General features: G+C 37.4%; 1 protein-coding gene across 2 annotated transcripts; it reads left to right on the top strand.

The window, feature by feature from the left end:
* The first annotated feature begins 1685 nt into the window (after nt 1-1685).
* Nucleotides 1686-9816, top strand: DGK2 (diacylglycerol kinase 2). Of its 2 annotated transcripts, none has more exons than XM_088252039.1 (8): nt 1686-1945; nt 2680-3903; nt 4906-5272; nt 5349-5425; nt 6224-6343; nt 6443-6607; nt 8156-8293; nt 8750-9188. In XM_088252039.1, exons 2-8 carry the CDS (start codon nt 2791-2793, stop codon nt 8753-8755), a joined length of 1986 nt encoding a protein of 661 aa, XP_088108165.1. In that variant the 5' UTR covers nt 1686-1945; nt 2680-2790; the 3' UTR covers nt 8756-9188. The 2 variants fall into 2 exon arrangements, with proteins under 2 accessions (XP_088108165.1, XP_088108164.1); XM_088252038.1 differs by lacking the exon at nt 8750-9188 and adding an exon at nt 9362-9816 and having other exon boundaries at nt 1689-1945.
* The last annotated feature ends 6563 nt before the right edge of the window (nt 9817-16379 follow it).

The following is a 16379-nucleotide window of genomic DNA, read 5'->3' on the forward strand; positions in this document are numbered from 1 at the left end:
CATGAACTCATATGAACATCTCATGCACTTTTCTATATTTTATGACACTTCATAAAATACAAAAATTCTAATTTCATGCAAAAATCATATTCATGGTTAAAACTTCAAGAACAACACAACCATGTAATCCATACACACATAAGCATCATCTAGCATAAAAATCCCAAAATATCCCTATGACCGAAATACCCATATGCTCTTTCCATTGAACCCATCTTTCATACAACATCCATATCTCTAATATCTCATATACATGGATGAAAAACATGAAAGAATGAACATATATAGCATAACACTTATACAACTTGAACCTAAGCCCATATTGATTCTAATAACCAAAAGAAAAGGCATAAACAAATTAAATCCCTCTCTGATACCACTTGAAGGAAACATATATTTAAAATTTAAATATATTGGATTTTGGGCTATAACATACATGAATTAAACATTCAAAGAGGCGGAAGCGAATTTTAGTTCTTACTGAGCCTAATGCTATCCAATTTCCCAAGTATCTTTCTAGGTCTAATCTCATATATGCCCAAATAGAAAAAGGGAGGAAAGGGTGAAGCTTTCTTACAAGGTACCACAGTAGCTACCCTCTAGTTCACCACACCAAATAAAGAAGGAAACAACCAAGAGGGTGGAGATGCTAGACTTCTTCTCTTGGTGACCGATTTTAGCAAAGGTGGATGAGAACGAGACAACAAAAAAACCATTGAGAATCTGAAATAGTCTTCCTTTCAATTAAAAGATGAATCTGCAATACATGAAGAGAAACACAAGCCCAAAAATAAATAAATTAAGAGATACACAAGAAACCTGTGGAAAACACTCTAATGGTAATGGTGGGGAGAGATGAAGAACGGCGGAGAGGGGTGGAGAATGGTGTTATTTTAAAGGGGTGTCTTCCATTGTTAATAATATTCTGGTTTGGGAGTTTAGTGTTGTCTTCATAGGTGGTTCCAGATGCCTGATAGGTTGTTTCTAGATAATTTTACTTGATGCATGAGGTACTCTAGTGCGTAGCTGTATTGGATTTGTTGAATACTTGTTTATCTCACGGATCTTTTTCCTGGTTTATTCTTTATGCCATTTTAATGTGTTCTTTGAATGTGATTGACAGCCTTATTAGTTAGGCGTGCTTTGAAGTGAATTTTTTGTTGGATCTTTTGGGTAGCCAACCCGCCAACCCGCCAACCCGCCAACCCACCTACTGTATGTTATACAGTAGATGGACATAGATCATTAATATAAGTAGGAACTCCTATATTTTTATGATAATTAATGAATTAAATAACAAGATTAAATCCCTTTTTCTCCAAATAATAATAATAATAATAATAACAGGATTAAATTATAAATTTGGAGTAAATTAAAATTGATGATGTGGTCAATAACATGAATTGACACGTCATGTGCCACATCATATGGTATCAAATTGTGATACCAAAATATGATAAGAGTAGCATAATACCGAGAATCTTGAATCTGACCTTGGAGATTCAGTTGTGGGGAGTGGGGGCGTGAAAGTCAAGGGGAAGAGGCGGGTAATTTAAAGTAGAAAACAAAACAAAACCAAGGACCTTTCCGTAAGTTGGGGGGCCCACCCACACACGCGCATTTCCTACGGCCTACGGCAAAGGCAAAGGTGAGCCGTGTTCGTTGCGTAGGCAAAAATGAAAATCCCGCCCTTTTCTTTCTCTCTATCCTCTCTCCTCCTTTTCGTCTTCCTTTACTCCTAACATGGCTTGTACGAATGAAATTAATATTATTATTTTCTAAATCATATTATTTTTAATTATTAATTATTTTCCCTTTCTCACATTATTTTGGATTTTCAACCAAAATTTCCGCAAGCTCGAAAGTCCTCTCTCTTTCTTTCGCTCTTTCGCTCGCTCGCACGTTCACTTTCTCAATTCCTAGGGTTTCTGTTCATCCTCTTGAGGTATTTTCATTTTGCAGATCTAAATTGGATTTTTTTCAATTGCATCCTCCAGCTCTAGATCGTACTCTTTCTCTATGGAATTTGTTGACATTTGATCTTTTCATGTTTTCATTATGCTGAAAGGTTTGATTTTTCGTTTGAATTTGTTGATGTAGCAAATTGAAGACTTATTATTATTATTATTATTATTATTATTATTATTATTATTATTATTATTATTATTATTATCTGTTGTTATTGTTATGGAAAAATTAAAACACATGAAATTTTAACATTCGTCATGGAGAATTTGAACATTCATCATTTAATCCATGCTATTGCTAAAACTAAAACACATGAATTTGAACAGATGAATTCCTCTGGTTCAGCTATTGTACAAGGATGTTAGGCAACTCAAAAGATAGATAGATTTATTAGTGCTCTTGTTGTAAGCTTATTTGAGAAGTAACGTTGATTCATTAGTTTGTCCTCTTTGTTTTGCTTTTGATCCTGAGCAACAAGCTTAGCTTGAGCCTCAGAAATTGTTGGCATGTTATCATTTTATATTATCTTATTCGTTTATAATTTTATACTTCTAGAATGCCTTACAATGATTTCCCTCGCTCACATGCCCACCTTCCCCCATTATGTTAGACTCTTAGTCAGGTGAAATTTAATTATTGCCTTGTTTAATTGGTCTGGTCTGTGCATGCTAATCATTTCCTTTCTCTTTCATGAATTCATTTCACAATCAGGTTTCATATGCATAATCTTTATGTTGCCGAGAAATTTCAAGTTTTTAATCCTGGAAAAGGAACAGTATTGTAATCTGGGAAAAAAATATACTGGAAGTGAAAAACTAGGTCATGATGGTTGATTTGGGCATTTCACTTGCAAGGGTAGTGACCAGCTTGGATGGTTATGGTCCATTTCTTTTGGGATGGCTGGTCACTGGGTCATTTGGGCTTCTAGCCATCATCTTTGCATTTCTTAAATGGCAGAGAAGGACATCTCTAAATTGGGTTAAAGCTGCAGCTAGAGCAAAGAAAAAAGTCTGGAAGAAGCTAAAAGTTCCTTTATCACATCATACGTGGATGGAAGATATGACTAATGGTGAACAGCCATCCACTTGTTGTGTTTGCTTGACTTCCTTGGTGTTTCTTCATAACCTAGGAACAAAAGCCTCATATCGCACTCCTGTCCATCGTTGCTCTGTTTGTGGTGTAGCAGCTCATTTCTATTGTTCTCAGTACGCAGTAAGGGATTGCAAGTGTGTGGCACAAGCTGGTTTTACCCATGTCCGACACCACTGGTCCGAAAGATGGGTTAATATGCATGATAATCCAGAGATATCGGTCTTCTGTTTTTATTGTGATGAGCCATGTGGTGTTCCTCTCCTTGATGCTTCTCCTACATGGCATTGCCTATGGTGTCAACGCCTCATACATGTCAGATGTCACAACAAAATGGCAAAAGAATGTGGTGATGCTTGCGATTTTGGTACTCTTAGCAGAATTATTATTTCTCCTTTGTGTGTGAAAGAAGTTGGCCACTATAATGGAGGTGGAATGCTAAGTTCATACACAGAGGAAATGATAACCCCATCTGTTCGTCGCCAGTATAGAAGAAAGCGCCGCCATTGTAAGCATGGTAATGGTCAGTCAGCTAATGGTAACTTAGCCACTGATGCACCTGTGGAGTGTGTGTTCAATGGATTTACTCGTATGAAGAAATCCCGTAGTGAGAAGAGTTTTGACTACTTGAATAAGGATGATAAGGCACTGATTGTTAAAGGCAACCATAATGGGTTTATGCAAAGACAGGGTGGAACTGTCACCTATGGGCAAATTAAGAAATATAAACTGGTTGATTTGCCACATGATGCAAGACCTCTTTTGGTCTTTATTAATGCCAGGAGTGGAGGTCAAAATGGGGCTTCTCTAAGGAGAAGGCTGAACATGCTATTGAATCCTGTGCAGGTAATGTTTGTGCCTTTTCAGCCTCAGTCACTATGATGAATTATTACTGTACATTGTTTTAGGGTGGAAACAAAAGGTGATCATTGATGTTTAATGTTATCCTGCTGTGTTACAGCTCTTAATTTGCGCTGTAGTTTGTATGCTTGTTTTTTCAAGTTAGTTATTTCTAAATGAATGGATAAGTTTCAGGAGGAACTTAACCCTTCTTCATGCTAATCACAGTAATCCTAAACCCACTTGCGTACCTCCTGTTGTTTGTGCACAAATTGAAGCATATAGATACACGTAAGCAAAAGTGCGTAAACAATTAGATACATGAACATCAAATTATAGTTTGTGAGCATCTAACGATAAAAATAGCTGTATTAGTACAAAATTAAATTTCCATATATTAATCCAGAGATGTGATTTGCTGCGCTGTTCCCAGTAGTAGGATATCTGGCAACTTTATGTGGGAGGAGAGGGAAAAAAGATATTCATTGGATGAATTTTGGGAGTGGGGGGTGGTGGGACCTTACGTGTATTTTATTTTGGCATCTTATTCATTCCTCATTCTTGAAACATTAAAGCTTACATGCTCTCATCCTAGGGTGAATGGACCTATTATACCCCGCCTTTGCTCTTCCTTTTCCTTTGATTTCCCACAAACAGAAAAGCGTAGAAGAAAACATAAATAGCTTGATGTGAGGATTAAAATAGTCATAAAGGAGGAAAGTGCAAAATGATAAAATTTCCCTCCTTGCTAGGAGTATAAGTTGGATTCAAAATTTTGTACTTTTCCCCACCTTGGGTGCAGGTAATTTATTTCCATGGTTATTTAGCAGCTTAAATCTTCTGCATTGCTTATTCAAGAGCATAATGTTAATAGTAGATATTCCCACAGTAAATCACCAATATTTGAATTCAGTGATTGAGATGGATCCTGGGTGTGCTAGAAATGGTTTTGCACTCAGGAGATTATGGTTTATAGATAATTAGCTGAGCTCTATTTTGAAATTGCAGGTTTTTGAACTGAGTTCTTCCCAAGGGCCTGAGGTGGGCTTGGAATTGTTCAATCATGTGCAGTATTTTAGAGTTTTGGTATGTGGAGGAGATGGCACTGTTGCATGGGTCCTTGATGCGATTGAGAGGCATAAATTTGAATCACCCCCACCTGTTGCTATTCTTCCCCTTGGCACGGGAAATGATTTGTCAAGGGTATTGCAATGGGGAAGAGGCTTCTCGACGGTTGATGGACAAGGTGGCTTAACCATGCTGTTGCATGAAATTAACCATGCTGCAGTTACAATGTTAGATCGCTGGAAGGTAAACATCAAATCAGAAGCTGATCCGAATAAAGTGCAGTCTAAGTTCATGATGAACTATTTAGGTATTTCTCTGAATGTACTACTATCTAGTTATGGTTTGTCGGATGTGTTTGACCTTTTTCTCATTGTCTTTGAAAGGTATTGGATGTGATGCAAAGGTTGCATATGAATTTCATGTGACTCGGGAAATAAATCCTGAGAAGTTCAGTAGTCAGGTACCTGTACTCCTCTCTTTGGGTTTTGTATAATTGTTTAATGATGGGTTTTGTGGCACTATCCCTTTTACAGTTTTTTGATCTCGCATGTGTATAGCCTTTTTAATGTTGTGATTTTTCAATTAACAATTACAGAAGGCTACATAATGATATGTTTCTTTTTTGTTTTTTGGCTTTAACTAAAGATAGAGAAGAAAAAAATGAGATAAACGTGAGAAGAGAGATGATGGATGTGAATGAGAGAGCAAAAAATAAAAATGCGAATGGTTTATAATATAAAAACTGTAAACTATAAACAATTTTAAAATAGTTGTTGTAAGTTTTAGTTCTCTGTGCACTCTCTCAAATCTTTCTTATCTCTCTCAATGCTCATTTTCATCCCTCGTTTCTGCCTCTCTTTTTTTTATTTTTGTATCTTTGATTAGAAAGAGAGGAAAACTGAAATTAAACACAATGATCCCAAATTTGTTGTTCTAGGAATCCAGGTTTTTTTGTGCCTTTAAATAATAATTGGCTGGAATTTAAATGTTATTATAAAACTTTTGGCTGAACTCGATTATCATTCTCTTGACTACAACCATGAGTATTCAAACCAGAAGGGCAATATGAATAAAAAAATTTTCTTTCAAGTTATTATTGTTTGCTTCTCAGTTCTGAGTTTCAGATGTGGAATTGCTTTAGGTTAAATGGCACATTTTCTAATTTGTGAGAATTATAACCTAATATTTAAGGAAACGACTGTTATCTTTTATTTGCTCCGTGTGATTTTTGCTTCACTGATGATTGCTCTATGAGCAGTTTGTGAATAAATTACGATACGCTAAAGAAGGTGCCAGAGATATAATGGACCGAACCTGTGCTGACCTTCCTTGGCAAGTTTGGCTTGAAGTTGATGGGGAAGACATAGATATTCCAAAGGTGCACAATAATCATAATTGTGTTTTTCTGTTTTAAGCTGTTTTCTTTCATGTTTGAAGTGATGCCTTTTAGTCATATTTTTTCTTCTTCTGCTTCCAGGATTCGGAGGGTCTAATCGTGCTCAACATTGGCAGCTACATGGGTGGAGTTAATCTTTGGCAAAATGATATTGAGCATGATGATGAATTCAGTCTTCAGTCCATGCATGATAAAATGCTTGAAGTTGTATGCATATGTGGAGCTTGGCACCTTGGCAAACTTCAGGTTTGTGAAATTTGTATATTTTCTATTTTTATGTTTGAGTGTATTCTGTCATGGAAGCTTTACCAAAAAATGAAACACGAAAAGAAAGTCTTACACATGCATTTGTGTGGAATAGTTTGTTTTTCCCATTTAGTTTCTTTTTCCTTAATATGTTAAGCTAGATAAGAAGCTTTTTCCCCATAATAAAATATAAAAAACTTGGTATCAATATCCAGTTGTTAACAATAAAATCCTATCAAGAGAGCTCCAAAGATGAACTCAAGTTTCAGTTCTAGTATTATCTACTACTTTATTTCGATGCAACCCTAATGTGGTAGTTTGAATGGATTTGATTTGAATCTAAAAATGGGTATTGCCTTGTTTATTGTTTTTATCCTTTTATTTTCTGAAATGAGTCCCACCTTTTCTTATTTTTTATTTTTGATAAGAAACATGGTTTCCTTAATAAAGAAATACTACAAAACAGAGGAGAAGTTGTCTACTTGACAAGCTACACTACTCAACTACAACAGTGGCACAGTTAAAGCATCCTAATGTTCCATGACTGAATCTAAAATACAGCAGCACTCCAATCATCAAATGAAGCCTGAAAAGAACTATCCCCAATCTCTGAAGATACGCCCAAAACAAATTCTATCCCACAACAGGTCCACTTCCTCATACCTTACACCCGTAAAGATCCTTCTATTTCTCTCCATCCACACCACCCAAAAGATTGCTTCACATAACTTCTCCCTAGCAATATACCCCTCCCTTTTTTTTTCCACTGGGGAAATTACATCTCTCACCCAATAATGTAGCACAAGAAGCTGGAGTACCAATTCAATTGGGTGTTCCTAAACAATCTTCTCCACAAGGACAACGCAATGGGGCAATGGAGCAGCAGGTGATCTGAAGTTTCAGCAGCATTTTTCCATATCACACTGACCAAATCACAAGCATTCATCCTCCCATGAGATATAATTCACCTGCACCTTAAGAAGTTTTTTCCCTTCCAAATTGCACTAGAGGGGCCGAAAAGAAAAAGTGAAGAGTTGTGAAACTTTTGTCCGTCCATGCTGAGTCTGATGTTGATTTCTCTGGGGACATTCTCTTTGTCGCCCATCTAAAATTTGTCCAATTTGTCCTTTCTGTTTTTTTAGTAATTCTTGGACTTTATATCAGCTTGATATAAAGATTTCCCTCCTTCATGGTGACTTTCAGAGGTGTACATTGTCCAGCCTTCCTTCAGCTTGATAATATGGGGAATGCAGTTTTTGGCCTATATGGCCTTTATCTCGAATTACTGTGTAGTATGCATCATTAACAGAGCATGATTAGTAGTGTACTGAAACAACTGTATTGCAGAATGAAGCACCTTATTATGCATCGTTAAAAGCCATTATAAATATATTTAGCCTCTTCACAATAGCGATGAAATTTTTTTTTTTTTTGGGGTGAAATATTTGTTGAGAATCACATTTGTATCCTTTTTCTGTTTTTTCTTTTTGTTTTTTTGTTCCAATGTTAAACGTCTGCTTACTATTTCATTCTTGTTTTGCTGTACAGGTTGGACTTTCACATGCTAGGAGACTAGCCCAAGGGAAAGTCATAAGAATACATGCCTCCAGTCCTTTCCCAGTCCAAATAGATGGAGAGCCATTTATACAACAACCTGGCTGCTTAGAGATCACACATCATGGGCAGGTATGATTTGAAGACCCCTTCAATAATGTATTTTGAGGCACACAAATATGCCTGATCATCTAGGATTTGTTAGAGATGCATAACTTGTTCATTGTTTAGTATGTTTGATACAGTTTTTTGGCTTTTTCTTTCTTAGTGTGTTAAATGATTATGTTTAGGGTTGAGGGTTGAGGGTTGAGGGTTTAGGTTTTAAGTTTCAGGCTTTAAACCCTAATCCCAACATACACCCTAAGTAATAAGGAAACTCTAAATTTTAAAGATAAAAAAAGGAAGGGGAAAATGCTGGTAAGAAAATTGAATGGCTGCTTGAGCGGTCGTGATGTCAACCCTTGATCGCCATTCTATACTTGTGTGTGTGTGTGTGTGCACCTATGGATATATAAATATATGTGGTATTATTCTCTTTGCTTTGTCCTATTGCCTCATCCCTGTGGGCTAAGCTATTTAAGGTGGCAGGATTAACGTGGGGTCACTTCGCAACATGTAGTGCGATGCTTGAAACTAGGCTGAATTTCTTTGGTGGTAAGAGGAAGGGTTCAGTGTTGGGAAATTGCGCCATGATGGCAATCTTTTGGGTTATTTGGTGGAAAAGAAATAGGAGAATCTTTGAGGATGTGGTTGGGGATGAGGTTGAGCAGCTGTGGGATCGTATCCGAGTCTGGGCCTCTCTTTGGGCTTCTGTTTCAGCAGAGTTTAGGGAGTTTAGTTTCCAGCTCATCCATCTAGATTGGAAAGCGGTAGCTATGTAGTGTAGAGCTTTACCTATCTAATTGTGTGGTGGCCTCCTTGGCCATCTCCTATTTTGTTGGTGTGTGTTGCTTTATTGAATAATATTGTCTCTTTTAAAAAAAAAGTATAATCTGTTGGGAGGGCTGGGCTCTCATGGTTTGAACTATCTGCATATGTTTTCATGCATGCTGGTAGGAGATGTAAGCATTGGATAGTTCTATTTTACTCCATTAATTGCTCAGTCTGGCTTCATGTTGGGAAAAATTTAAAACCAAAAATGAAAATGGTAGATAATGAATCTTGAATATTTTTCTTTTCTTTTTGTTATTGCATTTTCAGATGTTCATGTTGAGGAGAGCTTCAGAAGAGCCAAGAGGGCATGCGGCTGCAATCATGGCGGAGGTTTTATTAGATGCTGAATGCAAAGGCATCATCAATGCATCCCAGAAGAAAATACTTCTACAGCAGATGGCCCTCCAGCTCAATTGATGTCACTCTGCTTCTCTTCCCCGTCATCAAATTTTTAACAATTCTCCTGTCCTCCTTTTCCTTACCCTTCTTTCGGGTTGGTTCAGTAGCCCTAGCCCACGCATTTTTGGAATATCTTCTTTGTAGAAGCAGTTTTTGTAAACCCCATATATATATATAGAGAGAGAGAGAGAGAGAGAGAGAGAGAGAGAGAGAGAGATTGTATATTATGAGAATTACCACATTGGGTTGAAATCCTATTTTTCCTGCAGTTGTGAATGCCTTCTGTTTTTTGACTTTGTTATAAAAGGTTTAAATTACGCATACACCCCGTGAGAATTAGCGTTTTCCTTCTTTTTTGTTTCCGACAGTGAATTTTCTACATTTATTAATACATACCTCCTGTTTCCAACACCCCGATTCATATTTTTTTGTCCTTTACTTTGGACTGGTGTTGTACCATTAATCCTTTTCGTTAACTCTGTTAATTTGTCGTTAAAATCTGAGGGCAAATGAGGAATTCACCTCACATCTTAAGAAAATGCAGATTAAAAACAAAAATACCTCTCGACCAAATAAATAAAAAAAAAAAAAAAAAATACCTATATTTGAAATTATCAAAACTGCCTAGCTTAGCTTGGATAAATATCAGGAGCTTCTCATAGGCTGACATGACAAGCTTCCCTTCAAACTCCTCGCAGAGCAGAAAATATTCATGCCAATGCATTGACAAACTTGGGGTATGCTGTGAACTAGTAGATACATAGGAAAATTCCCATAGAACATGTGGAAGCATTAAGGACAATCCAGAACCGAAAGAAAGCAATGGAGATTAACCAGCTGGTAGGATCATATTATCGACTACTTGGCTAGACGAAAACCTGCAAAGCCAATGACACATTCTCATGCGCCTAACTTTACATATACACAGGGATGCCATTGTAGAGGTATCCCAAGCCAATGACACATTCTCATGTGTTTTAACTGTTCTACATAGTAGTAGATATGTAGCTAAAAATCTAGCTAAAGATATTCTTGAATCTAGTAGTAGATATTGTTGGAGTTGGCTTACCTTAAGGATGTGAAGGAAGAAGGAAGAGGAAGGCTCGGCTAGAAACTGATCGATCCCCAGACTTGGAGCAATCGATCGCTAAGACCCAACGATCAATCGCATAAGTGATTCCAGTTCGGCATGTTTTGGTCCAAACGCAAGTTTCAAGCGAGTTTCTTGGTCCAATTTGACTAGGAATTAATTTCCTATTCCTTGTAACATAGTACTAAAGTTCTATGGTCTATAAATATGCATTTTAGTGCTAGGGTTTTTTTTTTTTTTTTTTTTTTGAGAAGCAGTAAAGTTCCATTGCAGAACAGGGCACAAGCCCAGATACATCAAGAAGAACACTTCCAGGAGGTTCTTGCAATACAGAGAAAAAACAAACACACCAACTAAATACAGGTATTACAAGATTGTTAAACAGCAAAATACAACAATAATCCCAGCTAACAAGGAGTGACAAATTAGGAGGACCCAAATCCTTTCAGCCAAGAGTGCTTAAATAAGATCAAGACAGAGAACAAACTCTGAAAATTCATGGGACAGGAAACACCCAAGAGTGGAGGGCATACCCGCACAACATCCACCGGGACATTCCAGGGAATATCACAGCATCCCCTAATCCCCCTTGATCCCCAAGCACAGTAACTGTAGATCCACCAAATTCAGCAACTCCACCTCCAAAAACAGAGAGATCTACACGAGATCTACCACAAACGCAGCAGATCTAGCAAGATCAACCAAAACCAGCCACAAAAGACTGGAAGACCAACCCTTAAAGAAAAGGAAAGAAAACAAAACCTTGCAAAAGCAAGGAGCAAACAAAACCCAACCAAAGCTGGGAAGGAAAACTCTCCACAACATAACGGGGGGGGAGAGAGGCCCGGATTATTAACCGAAGGGGGTGGTTCCAGGGGAGAACCCCTGGAACCGATGAGGATTTCAGTTATGGAGTTTGTGTTGGGTTGGGGGAGAAGAAGAGTCGAGAGAAGAAGTCTCGGGAACGTAGTGCTAGGGTTTTCTTAAGAGTTTAAAAACGAGTTTGTGAGAGAAAATAAGGGCATCAAATTGGGTTTGAGCTAGGGTGAGAGAAAAGAGATCTAGGGTTTGTGAGAGAACAAAGGGGGTTCTTCAATGTAACCGAAGGGGTTGTTTCATACTAGTGAATTTTTTAGGGATCACCAAGAGGACGTAAGTACAACGTCGAACCTCTATAAATTCTTGTGTTCTTTGTTTGTGTGTGTTTACTTTCAGTTGGTGTGTGTGCTTTGAGTTCAATTTTCCTGTTACCCACCTAACTTTTTGACATCCATCTGCCACTTAACTCTAAGTTAACAGTGTTAAGTTTAATTAAATTAAAAAATGAAAATTAATAATTGAAGGAAAAAAAAAGACCCAGGAGCGAACTCCCTCCCACCACCCCCAATCCTTGGCAACCCCAAACCAACAGGCCACCAAAACTCCCACCCACCACATCCAGACGGCAGCAACCCCCTCTCCTTCTCATCGCCGGAAAAGCCTCCTTTTCTCTACCTCTGTCCCCCCTTATCTCTCTCTCTTTCTCTCTCTCTCTCTCTCTCTCTCTCTCTCTCTCCCTTGATTTATTTGCTTCCCTCTTGATCTCCCTCTCTTTCAAAGAAGAAGAGCAGGGGAAGAATATAGATGTTGATCCAAAATCAAGGGGGAGAAAGAGACTTACCGATGGCGAGTAGGAGAGGGGACTCTGCGGTCAGGGTGGGGTTGTTGACGGATTGGGTGTGGGTGGGAGTTCGCTGTTGGGTTTTTTTAATTATTTTATTTATTTATTTTTTTTCAGCAAAAGTTATTTCTTATCCAAGCCCCAAACATGGCTTCGCATTTGCTTCAGAACCTCTGCCTTGTCTGGCTTCTTCATGAACATTCCATAAACATTTTGATTTCTCTTATGCTCTTTCCCTTCAATTATTAGTTTTCATTTTTTTAATTTAATTAAACTTAACATTGTTAACTTAGAGTTAAGTAGAAGGATAGGTGTCAAAAAGTTAGATGGGTAACGGGTGGACACTTGAGAAATGGTAACAAGAAAATTGAACTTGTGTGCTTTATATTTACTGGCTTGTGCGTGGCAGTTACATAGTCCATCAACGACAAGATCTTGGAGTGTTTTCACACAACAAATAAATATAATTCTCAATTGTTTTCTTTTTCCTTATTATTTCCCGAATATTATTGTGTTTTTTCATATTGTCGTCACATTTTCATTTCACTTGAAGGAAGTAATTGTATTAAATTTATGGGAATAAATTTAGATAAAAAAAAACACAATTTAGAATAAGAAACTACTGGAGATTAATGAAAACCCGAGAATAGAATTTGCACTGATGTCTCTCTGAAATGATCAAATTAAGAACACAAGGTAAGGTAACATTACTTGGGATTGATGTACTTTGTTGATACTGTGACTAACCGAGCAACTAGCTAGGCTAGCTCAGCCACGAGCCATACTTTGAGAGGTCATCACCTTAGCTAAAGAAGCCTTATCATAAGTCACAACTCTAGGCAAGGCAAGGAGTCCCACATTGGAAGACAATAAGAGGTGGAGACTCCCCCTCACCAATAAAAGAAGACCACTCTCCACTTAGAAAAGGGTCTTGAGTCTTGACTTTTGGGCCTTGGACTCTTGGGCTTTGTGCCTTAGGTCTTCTTCCTTCTTCCCTTTATATTTGGGTCTAATCCCCTTGTACAAATATGTAAACAAACAGTATTATAATGAGAACTCCTCCATGGACGTATCCCACCATTCGGATGAACCACGTATATTTTGTATTTTGCATGCTTATTTACTTTACCTATGCTAAACATCACTGACTGCCAAAGGCAGTCTCTTGTCATAACCTCCCGAAGGCACATACACCTACTGAAGGCCCACGTCTTCACACGTTATTCACCATTCCACTTCTATCTAAGTTTGTTTGTACCATATCTGACCCTCCACTCGTACAACGACACGTGGATCTCATAAACTCGCCCAAGCACCCAAGGCCTCGGACAATCGGCATAGGCTACTGATGATATTGTCTCAAAGCAGCAAAAGATCATTACAGGGCCCAACTGATCGGTTCACCACCAAAATGGATTAAGCTGCATCCTCAACTTGTGATACTCGCAAGTGCACGAACCGTTGGTAGTATAGCATATGTAAGTGCGAGGTCGATTCCACAGGGATTGGTGATTGAATGATCCAATTTAGTTTCCCTACACAAAATAGAAACAAAAACAAAGAACATAAAACAAGGAAGAAAGAAATAAGTAACTCAAGCAAATAAGTTCCCAAGTTCAAATTAGATTAATGGATTGATTCTAGCTAATGTATGATTAAGCCATGGTGTGTGGTCATAACCTTGTGTTCCTAATTCCCTAATTTGATCATTTGTTGTCTAACCTAAAATTAAGCATTAGGAACCCATTAAGCATAGAAGAACAATTTAAACAACCAAGTATGTATCTAATCCCTGTTGTCGAATGTCCATACATACTCTTCCTATTCATAGTTCAATTCGAATTAAAGCATGGTGTATACTCTTAATTCAAACCAAGATAGCTAACATGCAAGCCTAAATGGTGATCAATCATTCAAACTAGCATATTAACTTATAAGCATAATGAATAAGAACATGAACCATAATTGAAACTTGGAAACTAATTCAACTTGAAAACTTAAGAAAAGAATTTACATTACAAAGAAAAATAAACTACAACTAAGAAGCAAAAGGAAAGCTAGAATTGAGAACTAGAAAGCAAAATTAAGAGAATTTGAGGGAGAGAAGGGAAGGGAGCTCTAGAGAAGTGTTTGAGAGCTCCCCCCCTTGGGGTGTGTTTACAAGCTTGGGAAACCTCACTATATATAGGCCTAAGGAAGCTGAAAATCTGAATTAAGTATGGCTAATGCATACAACACTTGTTTTATAAAATCTGAAATGGTTGATGCACTTCACTAATGCATACAACACTTCCATTATAAAATCTGAAATGGTTGATGCACTTCACTAATAAATCCCACCAGCAGCCCTAGCTCATCTTCATGTCACCATGACCAAGCTTCCAACCAGAAATGATAGCTCATACCTAGCTCACCATGACCAAGCATCCAACCAGCACATGCTGAGATCAGCATGACCAACAACTTCAAGGGCTTACAACTTGGGCTTCTCTTAATCAAATTAGGACTTTAAGCACTCGAAATTGAAGTTCAGAATGTCTTCTTTCCAGCCATATGTTATTTGGGCCAATCCAAGGTCGGAGGAGGAAGTTAAGGCCAAAACAAATTGCTAACTCATTTTCCGCGCTGATAAGATCCATCCTGAGCATGGTTCTGTGTTTGCTAGGTAACAGACTCCAAAATTATCCAATGGGGCTGAATTTCGGATATGTTATAGTATACACCCATTGGAACAACTTTCATGAAGAATGTGGCCTCATCCGAGCTATGTAGGTTGCTGAAACAAAGCTTGCAATATGACCTACGAAACTGGGCTGGCAGGGGACTGTAGCCAAAATTGAGTTTGTCTTTAAGCTCTTCATCCATTCATCCAAATTAGGCCCTAACATGCATGGATTGCATCATTTACTATCCAAAGCTATCATTATTACCTAAAGCTCAATGAACTGAAAGACAAACACAAAAAGGATTAAAAGCACAAGTTTAACTCAAAAACATAACCAAATCATAAGCTAGAAGGGTACAAAATGATATACAATTATGAACCGATCAAATACCCCCAAACCTAGATTTTGCTAGTCCTCGAGCAAAACAACACAAAACAAAGTTAAAAACAAAACAAGAAGTTAACTAGACCACTTTCGTAGGTAACTCGATTGCATTGAGCGAATGCAACAAGCCTTTAAACCTCTAGGCATCCCTAGTAGGAGGAGTTGTGTCTCCTGAGGGTTTAACAGTTACGATACCCACAAACGTTTTTCTAACTCTACAAAACAAAATGGTTAGAAAACTTATTAGATTTGTTAGTTCTTAAGCAAAACCAAAACCAAAAACAAACATAAAAATAAAAACAAAACACAAAACACAAAAAAAACAAAATCAAAATAAAAACTCAAAACAATCTTTCCGAACATTTTGTGAAGAGAAATGACTCATGCACATGACTTAAACGTTTTGACAATAAAAGCTCAATTTTAGACATTATTCACAAAGCGGCAAAGTTCAAAACATAATATGCTCAAAGTGTAGTAGTGTGATAGCCAAATGCAACAAATTCCCCAATCTTAGTTTCCACACAATTTCAAAAATCATACCAAGCACAAATGCAACTTCAAATCTCACCAAAGTTGTCCTCTCACAAATGAATCACTCAGAAGAGGGCTACAATGCAACACTCAGTTATAGACATGGGATTAGAGTTAAATCATAAGGTACTTAACTCAAAAATAGGAAGATGAAGAACTTGCATTAATATGATCTCAAGAAGGAGGCCAAACACTTAAAAGTAGAAAAATGAATGCAATTCAAGCACATGACATTTAAGATCAATTTAGGTCTTTATTATAGGTTGTAATGGGGTCAAGGGTGTAAGGTGAGTGAGAAATGAAAGGTATGGATAATACAAAGTCCAAGGAACTCACAATGTAAGAGCATAAAAAAAATTGTTTACAAGACTTGGAATCATCACGATTAGATTTTTTTTCTTTTACATGATCAAAACTCCTTATACCTTCATTTACAATGATTTAAACTCCTTTCCAAACACCAATGAAACCCAAAAACAAAATTTCATTCAACTACCATTTAATCATAACTTTTTTTTCTTTTCTTTTCTTTCACCAATTGTGTGATTTTCT

The sequence above is a fragment of the Prunus avium genome, chromosome 4 (assembly GCF_965620075.1).
Source record: "Prunus avium chromosome 4, drPruAviu1.hap1.1, whole genome shotgun sequence".
In the NCBI taxonomy this organism is placed as follows: domain Eukaryota; kingdom Viridiplantae; phylum Streptophyta; class Magnoliopsida; order Rosales; family Rosaceae; genus Prunus; species Prunus avium.